Source organism: Artemia sp. Qi Xiang Cuo, chromosome 5 (genome assembly GCF_049724085.1).
Source record: "Artemia sp. Qi Xiang Cuo chromosome 5, ASM4972408v1, whole genome shotgun sequence".
NCBI classification, from domain to species: Eukaryota; Metazoa; Arthropoda; class Branchiopoda; order Anostraca; family Artemiidae; genus Artemia; species Artemia sp. Qi Xiang Cuo.
Window position 1 is genome coordinate 66,355,938 of NC_142798.1, and position 27,294 is coordinate 66,383,231.

Here is a 27,294-nt window from a genome sequence, read left to right on the forward strand (position 1 = left end):
AACGTTATAAAAGTATTTTCTGACCGCACAATAGAAGCAGTGCAGATATAATAGTGCAGACTGCACTATAATTACGCTGTACAGAAACATTCTATACATATACATAGGTACAACCAAATAGAGGGGGGATAATTAAACTTTTTTCCAGGTATTGGAAAACATACAAAAAAATTACTAACAAATTTGTCGACTTTTTTTTAAAAAAGGGGGCCACATTGACGTTAATTTGGGGGACATGAGTGGGGGGACAAAGGGTGTTGATTGGGGGCAGGCAGAAGGTATTTATCGTTTTAACTTCTACCTCCCCGTCTCGAATTAAGAAAAATACCTATTTTGTGGCATTTTCATTCAGAAATGTTTTTTTTTATTGTCATTAAAAAACAAAAAAGACACATGTGCCCATCCCCCTAAATTTTGGAAAATACATTTTATTCCTTCGCGTAATTTTTCGTGAATTGACACCACTGTGCGGGTAGTGTGGGCATTAGAACCAAAGGCACCAATTCATGAAAATGTTGGGGGGATGCATTTTACAAAATCTAGGGGCGTAAATTTGTTGTTTTTATTCTATCAATTTTCTTCAATGAAAATACCATAAAATTTTATTTTTCGATCCTCAGGACATTCCAATACTCCACTACCACAAGGTTGGCATGGTATCTGCATCGCTAGGAGGAGAGGGTGAGTCTGAAACTTTCGGCATACAAATACACTTTTCAAGTGATTTGGACCACATTTCGCCCCTGAAGATTCTTTCAAGTACTCCCTCCATCCCGGGCAACCCGCCTGCAAGCACCTATGGAAAGGAGTATTTCAAAATGAAATCTTAACTTTAAAATTTAGATTAGAACAAACCCCCCTGAGAAGAGTCTCGCTGCCTTAAAACAGGTTATAATTACAATTTCTATAGCAGTTGAAATGTTCATCCTATGCCGCGGCACTTGACCTAAGAGCAACTGTTTTTCAGTAAACATTTCTATCATTGGCAACGGTTCAAAGCAAGAAATTTTTCTCAAAACCATTGCCGACAGACATTATTTTGGCAATATAAACTTCTGAATTATTTTAAAATCAATATCTTTGTAGACAAATTTCAGAGGATGAAGAAAAAAATATCGACGAGGACATGGATTTCCGAGAGGATAATCTTTGACCTGCCTCCCTTATTCCTGAACAACTGACATAGCAATCCCTTAATTTGCTTTAACTAGAAAACCGTGTTTATCATTCTGAATTTCTACGTTGTGAACGTCATGCGAGGCTCCCACTTTAATCATTTTTTGCAATTAGAACGGCTTTTTTACCAAGCGATTTCTGTTCTCTAGTCGGTCTTTTTTGGTAGTATTCCTAAATTTTAGCCTTCAGGAACATGTTTTATGTAAAAATAATTAATAAAATGTAAAACAATAAAAAATACTAATAGAAATGTTTCCAGAAGAAACCTTTCAACTTTCTTTTAAATTATTATTATCTAAAAAATAAAATTAAATACACTTGCTTAGTAAATTTCCAAAAAATTCACCCCCCCCCCCCAAAAAAAAATGTAATAATGGTTATTTCTCAATGATAAAATTAATGAGACCAGACCGTTAAAAATTTATAGCATGATGTGCCATCGGTCAACAATTTACGTTCGTTTTCTCCCTAGAGTTATGTCAGTTGAACTACCTTATAAAGGGAGCAAAAATTAGACTTCCAGGGATAATATCAACTAGGAGACCATCAAAAAAAAAAGTGCAGTGATACAAAGATGTTCATTAAGAAATCAGTGCGGGGTATGTTCACTTGTAGGCAACCCAACCAAAACGTGTTTCTACGTTTTTTCCGTGTTTATAATGTTCTATTAACTTCTAACACTAAAGAAAAGGGCCAGTGTAAACGCAGAAATAATAATTACGAAAAGTTCAAAGTTCAAAACAAAGTCGATAGAACGTTGTCCCAAAGGGTGACAAACCGACAAAGAAGTTTTAATTTTTTTCAATTTTCCTCTAGGGAATCTGGAATGTAGGAGTTACGAGCATCTAAGCAAAATACTGATAAAACAAAAACTTACAAGTCCTCTATCCGTTTCATCTTCTTGTTTGTTACCTGGAATATAAAGAAACGTAAATATTGAAATCTTGTGCAATCAGAAGCATGTTAAATATAATGATTAAAAAACGAATGATTAAAGGGAATTAGTAACACTGTAACTAGGTTAGGCGTTGAGACACTTTTCAACAGTAGGGTAGGCCAACATTAATCTATGTACATCTTTATTTACAACCCATCATACGAAAAAAAAAAAAAAGATTAAGTCAACTTAAACAAAGAAAATAAATGAAGGCTTCAAAAACAACAATTGACATTAAACATCAGAAGATGACATTTGGCTATTCATAGCCAGTTTGCTTACAGGACTTGTACGTGTAAGATACGAGACAAGTCCACAAGGGAGCTCGCAGCAGAAAATCCATGCATCTAAAAAAAAAAAAAATACACACATCTATGTAAGACGACTATGTTTCCTAAATATTCGGTTAAGCAGTCCTATAAACAGAATATGTGGCTGGGCTACACAACTATTATTCCTTGCAAGATGGACTCTATTCGAACGGATCTGGAACATATCAACAACAGATTTTACTTCCCATATTTTCCAACATATTCGGGTACGGAGTACTTTAAACAGAATATGTGGCTGGGTTACACTATTATTAATCCTTGCAAGATGGCCTCTATTCGAACGGATCTGGACCATACGAACAACGGATTTTACTTCCCATGTTTTCCACCATTTGTAGCTTATTCTTTGAGGTTCTTACCAATTGAGAGACACCATGTGTCTGCTAATCCTAAGGCTCTATTCCAATACCGTTCAAGCATAGATATACGCTCGTATCATAAACTCTTGTCCGACCTAAGACGGTGAAAATCAAAACAGCACACTTCATTGCAGCTAGGGAAGTTCAATTTCACGATAATTTTCAGGAAACGCAAAAATTTTCTTACGTATAAAACGTAGTTTCGAATTTTGAAAATGTAAAAAGCGTAGAAGCATTTTCCTATTCCATAAGTGGTCCTACCTACATTAACAGACATCATCTGCATAACATGGTATCCATAAACCAGTACCTTTATATATATAATACGAATAAAGTTGGTACTGAACGTACAGCGTTGTGTTATTGTACACTGTGGGTCATGTAATCACAATCCTCCTAAAATCCAATAGGAATAGGAATTTCTTAGTCTGTAAATCATTTTCAAATAGTGGGTCAAACAACTTCTAGCGATACTTCACGGCTCAAAGGTTCATTTATTGCTTGAGACTTAATGACGTGCCTAATACTTAACTAACGTCACAACTTCCCATGCCTAGGGTCCCATCAGATTCGTCTGCTGCATTAACCAATAAATTACATGGAGCTATAATGAACTAAATATATTAAGAGCATTTTCAACTCGTAAACTTTAGGAATGTACAGGGTCTATTAATTTTGCAACGTTTTTCTTGTAAGTAACAATCCTCATCTAGTTTGCACAAAATTACTTTTTGATTGTTTTTGGTAAAATGTATGCTAAGAATTATTTCTTACACGACTACAACGAACGAAGGAACAAAGAACAACAAACGAAGAAACTATTTAGGTATTTTTGAAGACCACACTGCTTTTATATGACGATAAATAAAAGTTCAAAAAGGGATAAATCCTTTTAGTAGACAGTGAAAAAAAAAAAAAATACTGGATATTTCGGTCACATATACAGTGTATTTTTTTTTTTTTTTTTTTTTTTTTTTACTTTAAAATAAAAAAATATATTCTTTAAAATATTAACCAATTGCATTTAATTACCCACGTTTTATTGTTCTTTATTTTTTTCAGTGTCACTTTAATTTTTTTTTTTTTTGGGTGCTAAAAAAGTTTTATTATAGGATTTTTATTGTTATTGATGTTATGTTTTATTTTTATTCAAATAAATTGAATTAATTGAATTAACTAATTCCTATTTGAACTGTTATTTATCGTGAAGATACGACCATTAGCAAAAGATACTACTTTAGCAATAAATCAAAAATTTTATCAGTACTTGAAAAGTATTTCAAGAAGTCTGCTCGCCACCAAACAAAACTAAAAACACCCAAAACACGGGTTCAAAATAAACAAATCTTCAACCTAGCAGTATTTTCTCAATATTTAACTCAGTAACAAGGAACTACGAGCAGCCATAAACAATATCCTGAAGGAGTTAAAAAGACTTGGCACACGATCAATTCAAGGAAAAACCAAACAAGAAGCGATCAACTCGACTAAAGACTAATCACTTAATAAATTTTGAGAGGAGCCAAGAGCCCTTTGACTCCTCTTTCTGGATATGCCGCTCACCATAATTCTTTGGAAATAACACAAAAACGTTCCAAATCGTCCCGTTTTTCCAAATTAAGTAGACAAAAAAAAAGAAGTAAGCAAAATAGCACTTATGGCGGTCTAGCATTCAGTTTACAGATTAAAATTAGAATTTGACTTTCAAACAGTATTTCACTTCGTTACGGTAAATTAACCTGAAACTGTGTGAGGGCAACGGAGCAAAACACTATTTTGGGTGTGTGACTTTACGTACAATTAATTAAAAAAACTTTTTTCACAAAATAAGTTTTTCAAAGAAAAGTAAAAACCAAAAATGAGCAAAATAAAATCAAATAATCTACCAAGCATGAAACTACCACAAATCAGCATCGATAAATAAATGAAACCCAAAACGAACAGAAATTACAATAAAAAGCCGAGTTAAACTCAAAACGAGCAGAAATTAATATAACTTGGGCTCAAAACCCCAATGCCTTACCAAGGCCAGAATATAATTTGCACTTTAATGAAAAAAAAATACAAAATAAATGTGCATTGTCAGTTTAATATGCATATACTGATATTTAGTAATCAAAATGTTAATATTACTTGATTTATTAAAGTTATAAAAGTAAAAACACTTATAGGGCACTTTGAACTTCCAATCGAATGAGCCTTTTTTGAAATTTCACTTTCTACAAAAACCTCATATGCCCCCAGGGCATAACTTAGCCTACAACCCTTGCCCTGAGAGCTGTGGGGGAGTATCCTCCTCAAAAACATAATTTATATCTAGAAATCAACTACGCTTAACAAAACGGCTATCTCAAAATTTTGATTGAATGTGTTTGGGGAAACGGTGGGTGTGGAAGGTGTGTTAGTTGCCTGCAAATCACTTGCGACTAATAAAAAGGTCACACGCAACTCGAATGTCAAATTGAATCGACCAATTTGGAAGTTTATACTACAAATTCTTCGATACGAAGTGCCTTGGTCTAAGGGAAAAAAATAATAAATAATACGTTCTGCCGACATCGTTCTTATATGCCCCCAGGGCATAACTTACAATCCTTGCCCCGAGGATTGTGGGGGAGTGTCCTCCTAAAAACATAATTTCTATCTGGAAATCAACTACGCTGAACAAAATGGCTATCTCAAAATTTTGATTGGATGCGTTTGGGGAAATGATGGGCATGGAAGGGGTGTTAGTTGCCTTCCAATCACTTTCGACTATTAAAAAGGACATAAACCACTCCGATTTCCAATCGAATGAGCCCATTTCGAAGTTACTACGACAACTCCTTCGATACGAAGTGCCCTGGTATGGAAAAAGAAAACAAAAAATAAATAATACATTGAACCAACATACGTTCTTTACTTAGGCAGCGCGACTGCGCTGCCTATGATAGCCGCGTTTCAAGTTTTATTTTTACTGAGATTTTTTTTGCGTAAAGTAAACTCCATAAAAAGTCACTGGCATCAAAAACAGAAACAAACCTTAGAAAAATACGAGCAAGGCAGTGCAAAACAGTGACAGATAAAGAATTTTAGGAAGGGGAGGAGGCAGCTGTCTTTGCTTCGTTGACCCTTTTTGTCTAGATAGATTTATATAAATGTAAATGAAAATGAAGAAAACTAAACTGCACTCAACCCAAGGGGGGAAGTGATCCCTCACTCTCCTGGATCTGACGGTTCTGGTCAATAGAACAGAGTCTTTATTTCTACTTTTCATTCGTGATCTCATTATTGAAAAATTAAAAATAAACAAAACGAAAAAATTATTTTAAAAGTAACAACAGTAGATAAATCAAAAGAGCCTTCTATGTAAGAGTGAAACCGCAGTGTCCTAGTGTGGTTTATATAGAAAAAGAAACAAAAGAAACTTGACCATGAAAGTAAAACAAAGAACAATGGCCAAACTAAAAGGATCAGTAACTTCAGACACGCAATCATATAAACTCATAAATTCATAGACTTTTCATTGCCAGATGCACTATATTAGTTAACGCTTGTCCACAATGACCGGGTTGGAACTGTCTGTTAAATTTTTTTTTCAGAATTGGGAGAAAACGCAATAGGTCGAAAGAAAAACTTGCATTTTCGAGCTATTAATGTTTAAAGCTTATTTAAATTAATATTGAGCAAATACATGTGTCTCCGCTTGCCGAAGTGAATTAGGTATCAGGCAGCCAGTTCCAATCATGGAAAAAGAAGGAGGGTTGCGCTGTGGGCCTGCAACCCACACTAGGGACCTTGAAGGCGCCCCCCCCCTTCAGAGGAAACAAAGAGCAACTGAAACATCAAAATTGAGCCTCGGATCGAACCCCTTAATGATGATAACAGCAGCACGCCGAAGGACACGATTTACAGTCAACGAAGTATAAGCAAATCATATCGAAAATTTACTGACATCCTGCGGAAAACAGAGACAGGAGACATCAGATTAAGCCCCGAAGTCCAGGTCAAAGATGATGACTTTGCAGACGATATAGCAGTGCTTGAGTCAAGCAAAAAGCGTCTTCAAGAATTACTAGACGAGATCACGGCAAAGAGATTAAATAGAGGGATTAAGTCTAATTTCGACAAACATAAGAAATTTAAAGTCTTATGGAAGTTTTATATAAGATGACGAAAAAATTTACTTTAACACCAATTTCAAGCAAATACAGTTTTACTATAGCAATAAAAACCTCGTCAATTTGGCGTTCCTAATATAAATACACAAGAAAGCGGAGATTTCTCCCATAAATTAGTCCTTACGACCAGGCACATGTCAATATCTGGGTATTTATAAACTACCAGTAGGGCACGTTGTGCGGATGAAGAATGGCATATTGTTGAAGAGTGTTCTGTTTGGCAAATTATCTAGAACTGAAGGGAAAACAAGGCCGTTCTCGTATGGGTCCAGATGACGTCATAAACAAATATTTACTGTAAATGTGAAACTCATTGGCTGGTGTAAAAAGGGTTAAATTGAATAGATTGGGATGGAGGAAGAGACTGCGTAGCTGTGTTGGCCTCAGACGGCTTGGTGCCGAGGTGAGTTGTTAGTAGTAGTAGTAGCTACTTAACTAGCTTCGAAATGCAATAGCTCAAGGACTGAATTATAAATAGCTCAAGTTGTAAACACTAAAATCAAATAAATCCTCAATACAAATCAGATAATCAAATAAAAATCAAATAAATGAATAAAATAAAATAAATTATCGTAAGATCCAATAGCGTTCTTCTGAACGCTATTGAATAGCGGCATCTGAAGCTCACATGTTTCCTGAGAATTTACTTAACCCTAAGCTCCCCAGACTCAGGGCAAGATTCCATTGCGTGCGAATACTTTTCTTACACATCTCAATTGGAACAAACCAGACATTCTGTTCTACCTGTTACATAAGCCAAAAATCTCGTTTAAAAATTTGATGAAACGGCAAGTTTGGTAGAAAAAAAGAACAAAATTAATAGTTTTTATTTGACAAAATATGCAGCATTCGAAGGTCGAAATTGTCTTGACCTTTTTTTTTTATAAAAAAAACTAGATCAAATAGAAACTCCATTTTACATAATCATAAATTTCTTTCATTACAAAGTAGTCATTCAAAGTAGACCTTAATTAAAAGAGGAAGACGAACTTCAAAAATATGAATCAAAAGCATATTTTGCAAGAAAAAATCAAATTGATATCGTTCCCGTATTCAGATTCAAGATGTACAAAATATTGGTAAGGTATTTATTCTGTAAAATTAAACAAAGCGGGCAAGAATAATAACACTGCAAGATATAGTGTGCTGCTGGATGATTTGACGTAAGAATTTGAAATTACGGAAAAATGTACTTAGTTAAAACCTATAAAAATGTAAACAAGTGATAAGCTATTCCAACCCAAAACTTGCCTTTATAATGTGGCCTTTCACATTTACATCCTCTGGTACTTCCTCTTAGCGATGGCTGCCTTAGCAGATTATCGAATCGGAGAATCCAATTTTGTTCTTCATCCCAACAATCGGACTCGAGTCCAAGAGAGGTATCATGCCTCGATTCATCACTGCTCAAAGTGATTGATGTCTCTTCAGAGCTTGTGTTTCTTCGTTCTGGCGTAGAGTTTTTACGTCTCAATGAGAGGCTAAGCGGATTGACTCTTGTTGTGGTACTGTACGATCTGATCTTTTTTCCAGAGTTACTTACCGAACGAACAGACGGATTTGCTCTCAAAGTTCGCTTGATGGACTCATATGGACTTATTCTTGTTTTACTTGCAAATGAGGTTAGCTTTGCTGTCAAAGTTGACCAGCGAGATGAGCTGGCATTTGATATTACAGAGTTCGACGTTTTAACACTTGATCCTGGTGATGGGGGTTCGGTGTCTCGATTAACAATCTCTGGTAGCGATTCAGTACCAGAATCGGGGCTCGCTCGCGATAATTCTGCTTCCATCATTCAGGCATAGCCTAAATTCCATAACAAGAGATATTTCTTATCCACTTCCAAAATTTATACTTCGTTCATATTGCTGCAGAAGTCAAATAAAATCAGTTAATATATCTTTGTCTGCATTATATTCCAATTTTAGTCCAGTACGATTACTTAGAAAACCTCAAACTATTCCTTTGTTTTTTTTCAAATATTTCAGATTCTATTACTCTATTATAATTTCTATAATAATTGCAAGAAAATGAATTTTTTTTAGCTTAAACATACTAGAAATCTTAGCACTATTTTTCAAAAAGACAAAGTAAGATTTTCTTTTCTTTTTGCAATTCCTGAAAGACAATCTTGCAACTAACGAGGTAGTGAAATCCTCCCCAAAAGAAGGCAACCTTTGAGGTATGGGTCTAAACCTGTCTCGAAACAGTAAGCTAAGGTGCCCCATTTAAGCAGGATCAACGGGACCATCCCTCCAAAGGATCAATAGTTCACAAAATATACTCCAAAAGTTAAAATTTCTTTTGGGTGACATAAAACAACCGGTAGGTCACCCACTTTTCACCATCTAATGTTCATCTCGGAGTGTCACGTGTCCCGCATAGTTCTGCACCACGTGGTACAGCCAACGCAACGCTTGGCAAAATTCAACCACGCTGGGCAGACCTTCGCCACGATTCGTACGCCACCTGGTGAATGTGATTTCTGATAGTCGGTACCCCTCGAAAACGTACCCCGAAAACGGTACCCCTTTTTTGAATCTTCGCTTGAACAAGAGAAGTTATTTGCTCTTCACCTTTCTCTAGAGAAAAACGAAAATTACATCTCTGAATTATGTCATATTATGTTGCTAGTATTGAGATCTACATTCTCTGCAAAGAAAAACTCGCTACACCACATAATAGCTTAAAGTTAGCAGCAGTGCTATCTTGAAACTCATTAATATAATATGGCTGAAAACTAATTAGAACCTTTCAAACCATCTTAAACAAAATGACTCGGAAGCCCTGAAACAACAATCAATATTTCTATATCTGCTAGTGGCAAAAAAAGGAACACGCGAGATCGCAATTGTCGACTAACATTGTAACCGCAATCCAACGGGAAAAACATTGACCATAATTAAAAACAAGAGCCGTGCAAGTAAAACAATCAAAATTCGAGATGGAGTTTTTTCTTAATATAGTAATTGATAGAGAAATTTCTTAAAATAACACAATAACTATAGATTTCAATAGGTTCTTTTCGAAAATTCACACTAATGGGTTAATACTGAAAAACAAGGCAAATTAATCAACTGAGGAAAAAAAACTGAATTATATTCTTCTTTCAAATTCATTCGGATGTAATATCTTCTATTGGTAAAATTGTCCAATGTAGTCATGAAGACTACAAAGGAAGGGGATATCATAACCATGATACTGTAATTGAGGGGGAGGGAGCAGGAGTCGCCCTAGATTTCTAAAAATACCTTTTTTGATATTTTTACAGAACTACTGAAAAAAAAAATCCTCCCTAGATTTGATAAATACATTTCCCCTTCCCGGTCGTATATTTTCGTGAATTGAAGACAATGGTAATAACGACCTCGTATACGGCATTCCATTCGCTTACAGTGCAGTTTTGGGAAGTCTAGTGACCAACGTCTATGCGGAATCATTCACCTCAAGTTTAAAGTAATGTCCCCGGAGGTGGCAATGATTAATGTGGATTAACGTGTGATTCACTACATAATCTTAATGTCCATGACAAAGTTTGAGAAACTCGATAAGGTTACCTAGCGGGAAACGATAGATGAGAATCCGGATAGAAAAGAGCTTGGTCATTCTTCTTTGCACTCTCTCCACGGAGTCCATGTCTTTGGTGTAGTATGAACGAGTTAAACAGCGACCACGTTAAAAAAAATCGTTCCAGGGAATTGTACAGGCAGACCCGCATCTGTTTCATCGGTGGCAATGAAAGACATCCAAATGAGACCTGCAACTTTCGACGCGACTAAGATGTCGGTAAAATCTCATTTCCAAGTATAAGAGGGAGTTATTTGGAAATACATTTCCAAGTAACCAATATACTGCTATAACGGGGGCCTCGTCAGCAGCAATGTCGGCGATGTTGAAACTTCTGCAGTCTGTCATTGCCCCTGGTCCTGGGTCAGCCCCTCGGACGCAACCAAGCATGGGATGTGAGGTCTAAATCGTATATAATTTTAGCAGGGGCTAACGGTGGCATTCGAGGGAGATGCCCAAATCACCTGAGGGTTCATCAGGCAATTAGAGCAGAAAATGGCACTTGATGAGTAAAGGCAAGAAGCCTTTCCTTACTCACAAAATCGTCCCATCGGAGCTCCTCGATTCGACGGAGTCCTGTGGTCTGGCAGGCATATATCGTGCTCAAGATGGTGGATTTGAGGGGCCATGTCTCAGCCGCCTAGAGAAGGACTTAGATCACAGATGAGTTACAAATACGCGTCTCCGTGTGCCTAGAAATATGGGGCTATGTCGAAAGAGCATTGAGTCTTCCGACAACAGAAGAAGCTTTCGCTGTTCGGCTACCTAGTTCCGCATCCACGGAGCAAAGATAGTGAAACTGTTCACACAACTTCAACATGGGCTCCACGAACTGTAATGAATTCCACGGGGCCTAACCAGGCCTGCTATTATTAAGTAACGGTGCAACTGCCATTATTTTGCTGTTTGCAAATTAACTTTAAGCCCGACCTTTGCAGTTTCTTCCTGCAATCATTGAGGTCATCATTCCATAAGTTGTTGTTTGGAATAGGCAACGAGTGCAGGGTCAAATAGGGACACAGCATCCTTCAAAGTGAAGTAAATGTTACTTTTAGTATAGGTTATAAAATTAATGTCCCTGTTTTAATTTGGAGTTGAAAGAAAAAGAAAGACTTAATGATAAGAAGTTGTCAGGTGTAATGTCCAAAAAAGAAGGAATGATCTGATCGTACGGAAGTTTTGTGGGTTTGTGGAAGATAAAAATATAGAAAATTGGAACCAGATTTTAAAACGTTAAATAGGAGTTGTTGAGTCGATCTTTGGGGTCGAATTGTCCGGTTAAGGAAAAAGCCAGAGGGGATACAATTCCCTAAATTAGTCTAGTTTGACTGGATATAAAAATCAGTTCAAATTATCTTACGTTGCCGTCTTTAAGCGGCAAAAGATCGATTAAACTTCATCTTTGTATTAATCAATAATTCTTTTAAAAAACGTTCGCTTTATCCAGAGACAAGAATTATGCTAGAAAAAGAATCCTTTAATTACAAGTAGAGTTTAAAGAAACGACCTTCAATTCGGTCAAACTCCAATAATTCCCAACAAAGCTATAATTATAGGCGATCACTGTTTTCGACCACAGATTCCCAATAAAAGCCACAAATGCCCCTCCTTTCTGAGTTCAAGCACGGACATCCAGAACATCATTCGCAAGATGACAGGTCCGAAAGAATTTATATATCGACGAAGAAACTACTAATTATACATATTTCGTTTTATAAACATAACATAACCTGCGCAGCTGTGTTGCCCTTAGGGAGCTTGGTGCTGTAGTGTGTTGTTAGTAGTAGAAGTAGTTTTAGCTCCTAGCGTGCGCATTTCCTCTGATCGCTATAGGCCTGATCATATCCGTAAAATGAGGTTGTCTTGTCGTTGACCATTTAGGAGTGACCATTTGCGGCAAAATCCTTCTCCCGGAAATAATGATTGTACCAGTGAATGACTATTGCCTCTTACTCATACGAGTAGGCCTACGCAGGGAGGGAGAAGTCACTCCCACGTTCCCCGAAACCTAAAAAATTGTGTAATTTTTCTGCATTTTCTGATGTTTTCTATACATTATAGTTCACGCACTTCTACATAATTTAAACTGTGACATCATTGGAATGAATTCCTGAACTAAAATTTTCCCCTGATGCATGAATATGTGCGTTCGGCCAGTGTTTAAACACCTTTGCTGTCATTGAGCTTTATTACACATACAGCTTGGTTCTGTGATTAAAAAATAGAGCCGTAGCAAAGTCAAATTCACACTAAAAGATTTCAGACATATTGACCTCGAACTTATATATCAAAAATACCTTCAAATGGTAACTGCACCAGGGCCCAACCTCCCACTCAGGATGTCTTCTGTCAGGGTTAAAACAGCGAGAGCATTTTTCCGTAAGCTCTCCCCTTCACTAGGAAAGAAAACTTGTCGGCATGAAGATTTAAAATCCATCCACCAATCGGAAATGGCCCCCTAGCAGATGTAATTTAAAAATAAAAATCGTTATTAAAAACTTAAAACTGCAAATACAAAAACAAACAAACTGAAATGCCGGTTTCGATTTTTGGTATAAAAAATGTTTGTTTTTATGTGTTAATAAAACATCAACAGCAGTTGTATAACAGCAAAGACACTAACACGGACCAGAAACGCTATTTAGCCCTTACCGCTGATCCTTAACTGAGTCTTCAAAGCAGGCGCACGAACCTAAATCTTTGTCGGGGGAACGCAACACTTAACGGAGGGAAGGCAGGAGCAACTTGTAAAATAGGCAAACTATATGGCAAGTAATGGAAAGTAAAGTAAATTCACAATAGTGTCAGTATTTAGGGCGGGGTATGGGCTCGAACTTCACCATGTGTACATATCTCGGCACTTGTGTATTATGCCGAACAAACCCAAGAAGTGAATTTAGGTTAGTCATAATGAAAAATACCCAAATATGTTGAAAATATAACACTTTAGTAACAAAATTATGGAAACTGCAACAAAAAATTATGGAAAGCACGCCGCCCAGGATACATTAGGCCTATATTAAATACCTAACTCCTAACCACCTCTATATATTAAATATTTAATTAAAATATACCAGCATCGTAGTTTATTTTACGACAGAAGAAGAGAATTATAACCGAATGCGAGAGAAAAACCAGTTTTACTCAGATCAAACAAAGCAACTTCTTGGGTGCGTTCGGGATAATACACAAGTACCCATAACTCTTCTGAGCCCTTTGCCCACTTAAGCAGCATCTAATCATGAGTCATAATTTTAGTACAACATGAGATCCGTGTTTATTACTTTTTTCTCTTAATGTGAGAAATAAATCATCAAAGAATGTAATACAATACAGATTACGATCCAAAAGGACAAAATTAACGCAATCTCACACTACTTTTCACTTGAAAAAGATGCAAGGTAGTGAACAATAAGGTCATTAATTAAGAATGAATCTTTAAAAGAAAAATATGTTCAAAATGCCTGCAATTCAAACATGCGACATTTTATTAAGCAAAGGTTTGTTTCTTCTAAATCTAATTAGATGAAACGGAGATTAACATTTATTAATCTCTATTTCTACTCAAGAGCGGAAAATAAGGCAACTTTTCTTATTAATAAATATTATATTTTAAAGTATGTAAATCAAAGAAAGCCCGGGATTCTAGAGTAGGCTCTTTTCGAATTGGAGTTTTAGATTAAGTTCCTAAAAAACATTTGCCGAACATTGTACAAAAATTCTGGTTTTAAATTATAATTCTGGTTCAAGACATAAGTGTATAGAAACCAAAGGTTTTAATAGTTTGCGTAAAGAACAAATAACAAAAATACGACAAATTAAAAAAAAAACAGTTTGTTTTGATTTTAAAACAATTAAAATACATTCTTATTTGCAAGAGTACCCATTTGAAAAAAAAAGAGAAACAAAAATCCAATTTTATTTCTAAAAGAGGATCGGAAAATGAAGAGCCTCACAAGAAAATATCATTAGATTTTCTTTACAACTAAAGAAGGATGCATGTACACATATATATTTGGGGGAATATTTGACAGGAGCTTCATTCGTCAAAACAGCAAAACCTGACTATTGTGAACGATTTTTTTATAGAAAAATTTAAAATCATGAGATTTCGTAAAATTTTGGTTTAAAAAAAAAACCTCTAGGTGACTTAGAATAATAAATATTATTTTCCTAATTTATATATCCTAGTAGCTTACTGTTGATAGAAAATGTTGTACACCATTTTTCTTCCTTGCGGCTAAGTAGCTCGATTCATTTTAGAAAGGGGGTCTGATTGTCCGCTTCGTATAGGGGGGGGGGGTAGGGGAAGACAAGAAATATAATATATATTATGTGGAAATTCAGAAGGTGAAAGATTTCTTATCCTAGGAGGGGAGAAGGCAAATCTTGAGTTTTCGAACATGATTCACCGAAAGATACGTTTTCCTTAGTTTTTCAGGGGGGCTTGTAAAAAATATCCAACGATCAGGGAGGGGCAGCCCCCCCCCCGTTCAGCGATCGTATAAAGGCCGTATCGAGGATTGTCTGAGATATTGTTTTAGGATTGAAAGGAGTAAATTTGAATAATGCACTTGATTATATCATTGAGCTAAAAATTGCACGTCTTAGGTGTATATAACTCTGTGGATTCGTACCTGCCTGCAACATAATATCAAAGCTATTTTATAAAAAAAGAAAAAAACAAACAAACTGTTGTTTATAATTGTGGCGCAAAGAAAAACTATTAAATTTAAAGTCCACCTTAATTATGCTAGAATAAGATAACATAGATTTCATGATCAAAGTTTATTGGCTATCTTTCGGAACGTATTGGAAGATCATTGGGATATTAAGTTTAACACCGAATAGTAAATGTCAATGAAGCTCTTTTATAGGCTTTTATTTGTGTTTCATACAAGACTTTTTAATTCTATAACTTCTTTTCTGACATAAAAATTGCTTTGAAAGACATCCCTAAATAAAGGGTAAGTCGAGAAGCACCGGAAAGCAGTTTCCCAGAATGTAAAACCTCAGAAAAGCTTGCCTAGAAAATATAAAGACTGACCTTGTAAAAGCTAAAAAACCTTAAAATGCTTAAAAGCTTTCATTTCATGCAAACCGTTTCTTCCTTTTTAATTGTTCAGATTCAAAATAAATAGAGTTATTCGTTTTTGTAAATAACTAATGTATTGCAAAACATAAGGTGCACGACAAATGTCCCTCTGATTTTAAATTTTCCACCCCATTTCAAACATATGGTGATAGCATGGCATTATGACTCAAGGTATGACAGTATGTATATAAGTTAGTGTTTTCCTATGACAAATACCATTCTGATTCCAAATATTAAATCATAGCCGGAATATTTTACCAGTATCCCTGACCCAAGGCCGTATCCAGGGGGGTTAGGGGGCTTGACCCCCTCGAAATGCTGGTCCGACCCGTAAAAACGCAACAAAAATTAATATAAAGAAATTTTGGTGCGTTTTTTTAAAGCTTTTTTTGTAAACCCAGCCCCCCCCCCCAAAAAAAATCCTTTCATACCCCCCCCCCCCAAAAAAAAATCCTGGATATGGCCCTGGCCTTACCTTTCCATAAATTCCAGCCCGACAAACGTTAGATAAGTAGGCTTAAGTAGATAAGTAGCTAATTCATGATAGATCAAGCATAGCTAAATGATACAATAATTAAGAAATTGCAAATGCGATTGATGAGTTCTATTAGGTTAGGCAATATAACTTGAGTTTTGTCATCGTAAATCAAATTTGTTGAAAGAAGCTGATAGTTACAAAGTAAAAAGAACTAATTGGCTGATTATATGTTTATTTGAAGAGAAAAAATAGTGACTGTGACGGTGAGAGGTTGTTCACAGTTTTGTAAGTGTAGGCTAATTTTGCCTCAATAGTGACTGTCCCATTACGCAAGAGCCAGAATAAAATGTTTTAGCCATGTGTCCGTTTTCTAAGGGGGCCAAGCCGAATCAACCAATTACTCAGCCCTTTGAGAGAAAGACTGCAAAGAGGCTTTGGCTATAACATGTCAAATGAGTCAGCTTTGAGGCACGACTTCGAAAATTCTATTATCAGTTATTTGAGGTCACGTTATTGACGTCGACTATAAACTGCACTATTTCAAAACTTCTCTCATACATACTACGATTAACACCACGACGCCCCTCCCGTTATTTCAGTCCCAAACAAATCTTATCATTTAATTTCTTAGTTTTGTACTGGAATTTAATAAACAAATTAAACTATAAACAGTATGTTGTTTAAAGCACCACGATCATCGCTTGATCAGTTGTGCAGAACTGAACCCATCTTTTTTGTGCAGAACCCATCTTTTTTGTGCAGAATTGTCATTGAAATATATACATACTTTTTTCACGTGAATATCTGAGCATTCTATATACGTTGAATTAGTTACCAAGCGCAAGCCCATACGCGTAAAATTTTCTGCCAGAGATATCATCAAACATTTCTCCTTGGAGAAAGCTTTGGGGTCTGGACCATATTCGAAACGCTTCTTAGGGGATCAGTCCCTTCATACAAAGCCTGAAAGGGCTCCATGCACACTTGAAACCTGCCCGTCCCAAGGGTGCCCGAACAGAGCAGTAGAATCAGAAATCCTAATATTACAAAAAGCTATCGGAAATTCGGAACAATCACTACCATGGCGTCCCACATTCATTCTAGAGAAATTTATCCTTTTCGATGTACAAAAAACACAGCATGTACTTTTTTAATCCATAAAAAAATTGCGTAGCATGTTTTACACCATAAAAGGATAATGAGGCATTTAGGTTGACTACTTAACATAGCAAGAATGGTTACAAGTACCATATCAATCACTCGCAGTCACTAAGTGTTGAATGTTGGAAAAAATCGGGATTATGTTATGCTCGCCTGAATGATAATTAAGAATCGTACCGAAATGTTGCAAGCCGGCAACTTTATTTTTTTAAGGGGGTAAAATAGTTAATTTATTCTTTCCACCCGATGATACTTTACCGATTCTTTCCAATTGTCTATCCCTATTTTTTCGGATTTGCTCTCGCTTAAGAAAGAAATGCAAACTAGGCTATTCACGGGGAACTACATGACTGACTTGAATGACGGTAAGAAATTAAATATAAAAAAAAAAAAATTCAACTGAAAGTAAGGAGCAACATTAAAACTTAAACCGAACGTAAATTATTCCGTATATGAGGGGGGCTACCCCTTCCTCGACCCTCTTTGTAGCAGAAGTTTGATTTTTTGTCAAAATTCTTTATGAAACAGTGCCCAAACACAGTGCCCGGTGAATTCGAATGAGAAGTATTTTTAAAAAACTTCAAGAATTTAGCGTAAAGAGCGAGGATTAAGTAAGAGGCACCCCCTCATATACGGAATAATTTCTCTTCGTTATAAGTTTTAATGTTGCTCCTTACTTTCAGCAGAAATACTTGCTATCTTTTAATTTAATATCTATCTAAATTTAATGCAGAAAGATTTACAGGGCAAAACCAGCCTGTGAAAGTCTTCTAGAAGTAGTATAAAGCTTTTTTCCAATTATTTTTTCTGCACTTTATATGCGGTTCTTGGTGTTCTCTGAGAGGGAAATGCACCCATTTCATCTGGACACACATTTTCAATTCCCAGTCCGTTTACTAAGTGATATGAGCATAAACATATGTAAAATCGTTGCAAATAGTTGTTGTTGACCTAGCACAACAAAAGAAAGGCTATTCGAGAAAATGACTGCTCGGTTTTGAGCAAAAGTTCATAATTTGGAGCATGAAAATAAAAAGGTGTAAATTTCTTCATTTACTTCATTACTTTGAAGAGGGCGCTTTTGTTGTTTGCTTTGAGCATGAGCCTTTAAATACTGTTTCAAATCTTGGCTTACATTATAAGGTTGAAAATTGTTGGCAATAATTACGTTGATCAACAGTTTCTCGTTACCGAGATTTAAAACAAATTGCTGCCAATATTTATTAGAAATAACTGGGAAACGGGCACAAGCCTTATGCATACTCTAACTCATCGACTTTGAATTTTTAGAATTGGCGCTATCAATACGACGAGTTTTGCAATTCAATAATGTCTTAATTCAATGAAAAGCAAGAACGTGACCAACTTAACGTCAATACCCCGTTCTACAACTTGGCAAATAAGCAATTGTATTAAAGTGTGCTGCCAACTATTTATGGAAACCTGAGGTAATATAAAATACATTCCAACAATCAAAATAGCCACAGTTTCCTCATTTACTTTAGACATACCTGTTGAAACAAGGAAATCCAAGAAAAAAAATAAGTTGCACAACCAATAAGGAATTAGACAAGTGTAATTCCTGGTACTAAAACATATTTGCCTGCATGATGAAAATTCGACCCATTCTAGAATTTCACCAATTTATACAATCAACCTTTTAAAAAAAGATTGTAGTGTCACAGTTGGGGGAAGGAAATTCAAGGTACAAAATGGCACAACAGGTACAAGACTAGGAAGTAGGCTACTGACGTCTGAAGGTCTCGGGAAAAAACCTCCTCTAAAAATATACTGATATCCTTATATTTTACTAAGAAATAAAAAAAATTGGGTTGCGAGAGTTGAAAGTTGTGTTGGCGTGGCTTTAATTGGGAACTAGCGTTTACAACAATGAGCCTTTTTACAAAGTCAAATCTAAACTAGGGGGAGGGGCCGATTTTTCTTCTTCTTCCCAATACCTGATATAAAACCATCTAATCCAACTATATTCAACTGATTTTTTTACTCTGGAAAAAAACAACAACTATTTTTGACAAGATAAGCAAACACGGCCTTTCTCAGTACACATTCGAAGTTAATAAAAAAACAAAAAAAAAAACATCAGTAATCTTAACATTTGTCTGTAAATTAAGATTATATATATATATATATATATATATATATATATATATATATATATATATATATATATATATATATATATATATATATATATATATATATATATATATAATATATATATATATATATATATATATATATATATATATATATATATATATATATATATATATGTGTGTGTGTTTTCATAAGCGATTTTCTGTCAAATTATTGGAGGCTATTAATAACTCGCCAAAAAGTAACTTGAAGCAGGTAAGTTTACAGGAGCCCACCTACGGGGAGAGGGGGGGGGATTCCAGAGAAAGAGCAAAGCCTGTGAATTCTATGCAAATTAAAGGACAATGAGAACAGTGAATATTATTAAATTCCAGGGAGTACTCACCGGAAACACTAACCCCCTTAAGCCCTGGGTACTTTGCCTGCTCAAGAAGTTTCCATAGAAATTGTTGATATGTACATATAATATCAGTGCTGCATTACCAGTCTCCTGAAGGAAATGCTACAAAATTCTGGAAACTATCTTAAAACATCCTAAAATACTTACTAATATCGTTCCTTAAGGCGTACCAATATACTTCACCCCCCCCCCCCCCATCCCCCTAATAGCCAAATATATACCCATAATTGCATATAAACTACTATATAAATTTTCCATGCGTGACCCTTTTCTTCAAATAATTTAATAAAAAACAAGTGCATGGAGACATCATTGCGTATATACAATTCGGAGTATATACAAGCGGTTCTAAAAGTAGCTAGTTGTGAAAATAATAAAAAAAATCAAAGGAATATTGATTTTTGTTAATAACGCACTGAATTTTTAAAGTTATCAATGCAGACAAAGATATATATATATATATCCACAGATCACTATAGATTCACTTTATTTTGTTGAGCTTTCACACGTAGTATCCAAGTAATTCCACAAATAGATAGAATTTTCCAGAGAAAAAACACGAAGCTTTAAATTGTCTCACCAAATCATCAATAATAGTAGCAAACCCTGTATGGTACACAAATAGCACAAACAATTCCGTAAATAACCTCTGTAGTATCATTCACAGCATAATCCAAGATCGAAGCAGAATAGCCAATAAGGAAAAAAAACCAAGTGAAAACCAACGGCAGAGAGATTCGTTTCGGCTGAGTTACAAAACTGCGTGACGCGTCTTCCAAACTCAAGATGCACACGTACAACGCATAATCAAATCACTGACAATAGATTAATAAACAAACTGATCCTATGATTAGTTTTAGGCCACCCTCAGTTTAGACTAAATTTAGGATTGAGAGGTTTTTAAAATGTTTATCTTTGCATATTAGATAACAGTCTCGTCAAATGGAAAATAGTGTAAACAGTACTTTTTCGTTTGATTTTTTATCAGTAAAAATTAAAAAGTGGTGGGATGCAAAAGGATTCCATTATATCCTTTCCATATTAATACAGAGGAAAGGGGACGAAAGCACTACTCTTTTGCAAAATACTAGGACATTTCACCTATCGCAATACAAGTTAATATGAAGACCACCTTGGCTGAGCAGAGAGGCGGTTTTAGGGGGAGGATAGAGGGCACTTGCCCTGGGCGCAGATGTTTTAGGGGCACATCATTTCAAATATATAATCTAACACGGTTATGATCAGTTTGGAATATTTGAAATTGTATTTCTATTAAAATAAAATGGAAGGCGCAGTTGGCAGTAAGTATTAGCAAATTGAATCTGATATTTTCATTTTTCCCATACTTTCATCACCATTCCATGAGGCGAAACTAAATAGCAAGGCCGTACCCAGGGGGGGGGGGGGTTACCCGGTTTGAACCCCCCCCCCGAAATTTTCATACAGCTTTCAAGATATATTTTTGACATTTTTTAAGCGATGAGGGGGGGGGGCGGGGATTCAGTAACTTTTACCCAATTGACAGTGGTGCAAACTTGACTTGGCACTTTTTAGATAGTTTATAATTGTTTTTTTTTTCTCGCCGATAGTAGGCCTTCTAGTCCAACACGTTGGAGCCAAATGCATTGACCAAATTAATATCGGCATATTTAAAATTAAAAAAAATGTTTTAAAAGTAGATAACAACATATTTTTCAATAATTCTACATTGTTTTTAGAGATGACTTTTATCCAGTTAAATTTTGGAAGGTTTTCTTTGTGAAGAAGTCCCTTAAAAGTGTTTTCGAATAGTGCAAGAGAACTTCTCATTTCGTCACCTTTACCAAGATAATTTTGGCCCGAAAAAAAAAAATAATCTAGATTCTCAAGATAGTTTTGGTCCAGATGGCCTAGACTCAGTGTCTAGATCAATTTAGACCGAAATATCTAGACTCGCCGTCTAGAATCTTTTCGTTTATGATAACTACTTATTGTTTTAACATCACTCAAGGTCAATAATTATTGGTGAGGGGTGGCGTGAGGTAGTGAGTCACTTAAAAAGAGAGATCTTACTTCGGAATACACCCAGGGGAAATTACAGTATCTCCACTGATCTCCAGCCGTGTTTGTTTGGCATGACCCGGAGGCTTTAATGAAACCTAAATTTTGAGGTCCGATTTTCCACAAGGTTGCATTTTTATTTATTTTTATTTTTCTTTACATAAGCTAGCCGAGATCTTAACTTTATTTTTTTCTCTTTTTTGGGCAGATTGCGGAGATGAGCCCTATGCCCGTTCTCCTGAGTACAGATATTGCAAAAGGAAATTTTTCTTCCTGTTGATTCAATGCTAAGCAATTTATTTCAATCGAACTTTTATTAGTCCAAAGTTTTCCTATAGGAAAAATCTATTACTGTGAAAAATCGACGTGTAGACTCACCAAAACCAAAACAACTAACCAAATTGAGCAAAAAAAAGGAGGTAATAGAGGGGGAGGGGGAATCTGGTAATTTCGGTAAAGATCCTGTCTGTCGTCGATAATTGACGTCAGTCACGAACTATTTCTTGTTTTGCCGAAATGAAACAAATGTAAACTGTATTCAGGTAATTAACCATAAAGGTAGCGCCAGTGCAGTCAACCACGACAATATGAATCATTTACAAAGGAAAATTTGACCTACGAATCGACCTTAATAATTTAGACGAGACCGGTAATAAGTAATGTCATCAATCCAGCAATTAAGCGATCATCTGAAAATTGCGTCCGTGTGAACCTAACAGATAAATTACATCAATTGAAACATGAGATTTTTCATCTCAGCCAGACGATTGGGTAACCAATAATATAAAAACCTGACAAAACAGGTTTTTAATTAGGTGATTAAGGGAAAGAAATAAAGAAAACTATCAAATTTTTTAGGTAAGTTTAGCTAATTTGGGTCTAAGCTAGTGATGCGAGAGGGTTTATGCATTTAGGCGTTCATAAAGTCCTCTTCAATGGCGGATAAATCTCAAGAAGCTTTCCCAGGGCACTTACGATGGAACTTCGGAAGGGGGTCTACACTCCTCAAAATATCGAAAACCAGACGAATTACATGAAAATTATAGGACATTACGAAAAAAAAGGTACTGGTGCACTATATGGTACACACCACTATAGACTGTATCAAGAAAACTAGTACGAAACCCGTCAAACGACTATTTCATTAGCAGACAACAGGTGATTTGCAAGATAAATTGATGGCAAAGCGTGGTTTCTCAATATTTAAACAAATATTTTTTGGGGTTTAGGAGGGAAAAAAGTACCTAGGTTAGGTTACGTATTTAATATATGCTATGCTATACCCCCACCCCCCTAATGTGCAAATATGTAACCGAAATTTGTTTCTAAACTATTATATATTCATCATATTTTTTGTTATTTGATTAGCATTAACCAAACTTGACTTCTTTCTTGTGTACCATATAGTGCACCAGTACCAAAAATTTAAAAACGTGAGATCAAGGGGTCACCGACCTGCAGAAATTGCGTACGCCAGGTGGCGCCTGCCAAGCATGACGAAAGCGTGCCAAGCTTGGGGAATTGTGCCACTGCGGCACACGTTACGCTCCGAGATATACACCAGGTCATGGAAAGTGGGCGACACCTCGCGTAAGATTTCCGGACTGAAACCGTTTCCTTGTCACTTGAATTCACAAGGCTGTTGGCACAAAAAGCTGTCAGCGCTTTCATTCAGTTTACACCTACGAAGTTTCCTTCTGATTTTATTTGCTTCTTTGAATTGAAATTGGTTAAACACAAAACACGCTGAAACACAACGGACACTAATAATCTACACCAATTACGATGCACAAATACCCTACTTGTAGTACAGGCAAACTAGTCAAAATATGGGTCGACCCCAAACAAATTGCAACAGAAATGATTTTTTTACCCTATTGTAGAGGAAAAAAAAATATCAACAATATATCCAAAGTTGCACATTCTAGGTCGACGCAAAAACTAGTTTTTTTTTGTTTTTCGTGTCAATTTTTTCAGTTTTTTTTTTCTAAAAAAAAAATGAACTGTCGCGGTAAGTGTTAGTTTTTCTGTATATGAAGTACCGTCCCGATATAAAATGAAGAGCTGAACCCGAAAATGAAAACAAATTTCATGTACAGTATACCAGAAAAGTGTTTATAATCATCAATATGTGATTTTACCCTTCTCATTGATGTGACCTCTTTTTCACCATACCATCAGAAGGCAACTATTCTGACATAAAATGATAACCTGAGCCCAAATATCAAATTAACCTGATGTAGTGTCTACTAGAAAACCCGTTTCATATTCATCAATATGTACTTTTTTATTTTCATTTGGCATATTTCTTTTAGCACTTATTGTCCACTAATTCGTCGATTGTTGGTAAAAAAAAGAAAAAGAAAAAAAAAGGTGGGCTGATAAAAAATGGTTGACTCGTTTAGAACACCAGTTAATGCACAAGAGGCAGCTACACCACTTTCATTACCTTTGTATGCAATAAGTTACATCAACGTTGGGTCCCACGCTTTGTCCAAGTGATTTCTCGGATGAAGCCGTAAGCTAAAATGTTACAATTGAAAATTACCCCGAGTAATCATTCATTAAGTCACGTTAATGCCCGTGTTTGATATCTTGGATTCTTGCCATCTATAGATACAAAAAAGTCATTCGATATATCCACCAAATAACAAGCTGCTTTAGTACAGAACCTCGAAACTGTGGTTCCAATACTCCGATATGGTATCCTTACAACGAAATTTCTTAACAGCCGAACGATCTGGGTTATGGGATCTCCACTTAAAATCAGCCTCGGACATGCTACCTTATCTGGCGGCATCTGGGCACAACAATTACACAAAATCCTGCCAGCTTTACCTCCAGCGAATGGTCAAGCTCCAAGAAACCCATCCTGTCGTTTATCAAGCCTTCCAGAATGGGATGCATGTGATCAGACGTTCTGATAGATTCTGGGCCTGGCTTTCCGTGGATCTTGTCATTGAGCATGAGCTCATAAGCTGTCTCAAAATGGCTGGTGGCCTTACCGATGGAAGTGGTATGACATAGGCTCAAAGGTCTTTATGGGTTCTGTCTCCACCAGTCTGCTCTGTGCTATATCTGCTGATGGAGGGCATGTCACAGGATTTCTATGGAACCAGTTTATCAACATAAGGAAACGTCCAAGCCGTGGCAGCTAAAAGACTGTAAAAACACTCAGATCGTAGCTGATTTCTTTGAAAAAGGATCACATTTAATCGGAGTCTTCAATTAAGAAACATCACCAACGGTGTGACAGCGTACGAATCTGCCAACGTTGATTATGCTAGAGATTTAGGCCTAAAAATCATTGACTCCATGTCTGGAAAGCTGGTCACTGATTTTGTGTTTCGACGAAAACAACAGGCAGTTCAAATTACTTAAAAGCAGAATCCAGGTGGAGATTGGAAAAGACAGGACCCCACTCTCCTTTTTCAGAGGTTTATCACGCTAGCAAAGAGGATCAATCTCACGGAATCTGAGTACTTTCAACATGAACTGTGTTCCTACCTGAAATCACTTTTTGACACTTTTTGCATGATCCTGTCTCAGAACAAGCCAAAGTTTGCCAAAGCTATATCACAGGCTTGCAATCTTTGCAAGCGTTCTCCTCCCCCACCGAAAAGCACTTGATAAGTAATCGACGGTTGAGGTTTTTTGCATAGTATTCCATGGCTTAAAAACGAGAAATGCTGCAAAATCATTGACCATTATGCTATACTTACGTCACCCAAAAGTATTCATCTGCCACTGTTGTGTTTGACGACTACGATGGCAGAGTTACCATAAAGGATATGACCCAGTCGAAGAGAATTAGCATAATCGGTCGTGAGATCTTCTCTCACAGCAGAAATTCAGGTGAGGGTAAAAAAGGATGAGTTCTTGTCCCGCAAGAAAAACAATGTCAGGTTTATCTGCACGTTAGCTGTTTTTTAGTTCCGATCAAAGGGCTTCGTCATAGTCCAGGCACCAGGTGATGCAGATGTCCAAACTGCTGTTGCTTCTTTCCGGTATTATGACACTGCCGTCTTTGGAGACGATACTGATATTTTGGTTCTATTGTGTTAGCATAGTTACCTATCAAGCAAGAAAATATTCTTTGCACCTAAGCCAAAGTCAAACAAACCTCCCCGGCTATAGAATATTCACTAACTGAAAGAGAAGCTGGGCCAAGAGACATACCATCTGATTCTTTTGGCTCCCGCCATCTTAGGCTGTGACTACCTCACGAATCCATAGTGTAGGAAAAGGCCTTGCTCTGAAGAAGCTAATGGTAGATGCCGATTTTCGTACATCAGCTGCAGTTTTCATGCTGAAATCCGCTTCGAAGGAGGAAGTAAGGGTTATTGGAGAAGACGCTCTGCTCATGATATATGGCTTATCAAAAGGGGTAATTCTTAATAAACTCCGCAGGGAAGTTTTTAAAAAGAAGGTGACTACTGCTATTACGTTCGTCCACCCAGAAAAGTTACCACCAACTTCTGATGCGACTAAGTTCCACAGTTACAGGGTCTTCTACCAAGTTTGTGTAGGGAGTGGAGATCCTGATTATGAACTTAAAGCCGAGGAATTGTATTGAAAAAATAATTATTAGTTCTTGTATCTATTGACTACTGACGTCCTACCAGCCCCTCGTATGCTTCTGAAAATTGTGAAGTGCTCCTGTCAACTGGAATGTAGCTCAACGAGATGTAGCTGCTTTAAAAATGGCTTAGCTTGCGCTGCAGTGTGTAAAACGTGCAAAAGGGCAGCATGTTCTAACCAGGGTTGCCACCACGGTCAGCTCCTAAAGTGCTACGGTTGCCCAGATTTACATGCTACACAGGGATTTTTGGTGCTATAGTAAAAAAATTGACTGTAATAGTTCTAATATAGTGCTAAAATACCACTTTTATGATATTTTAGCACTATTATAGCAACCCTGAGCACAGAGCTACAGTGCTACACATAGTAAAATGGTGCTAAAAAAGCACTTTCGTGCTACAGGTGGCATCCTTGGTTCTCACTCTCCAAGAATCGAAAGCTACAATGATGATGAGATCATCGAAGCTTAGATATCAGAATTAAAAGAACAAGTTGTGAATATTAGTCAGAGTTTGATTCTGTCTTTCAAATGTTCATGAAGCTGATTCGACAATTTTATCAGTTGTGGAGACTAGTTAGTGTGTTTATAATAGTTTATTCTAAGAGGGATTTTAAATGTCGGCCGCCAAAAACTAGTTTCATAGATGATTTCCCTTTTCTAGTATAATTTTAATGTTTTAATAAACATCTTGCAATCAATTTTTTAAGCCGCCCCATCAGGTGATGGAGCCAGTGACGATCTGATTCAGGCTAACTAATTATTAGATTTCAAAACCGACAATTTAGCCAGCGAAAGACGGTCCGGTAAAAAAAGGGTCACGACGACGAGAAGCGTAAAAATATCATATTGATGATAATGAAACTTTTTTATATACCGTACACCAAATTTG

General features: G+C 36.3%; 1 protein-coding gene across 6 annotated transcripts in view; it reads right to left on the bottom strand.

Annotated features, from left to right (window-relative positions):
- Positions 1-27,294, bottom strand: part of chb (CLIP-associating protein) — a 224,423-nt gene that overhangs the window by 137,235 nt on the left and 59,894 nt on the right. For 4 of the 6 annotated variants that reach the window (XM_089089866.1, XM_089089869.1, XM_089089867.1 and 1 more), the window contains exon 7: positions 2,054-2,088. In XM_089089866.1, coding sequence (XP_088945992.1) covers positions 2,054-2,088 — 35 coding nt within the window. Of the gene's footprint in view, positions 1-2,053; positions 2,089-8,215; positions 8,833-20,268; positions 20,591-27,294 lie in introns of those variants that run through there. The other 2 variants (XM_089089871.1, XM_089089870.1) reach the window with 2 other exon arrangements.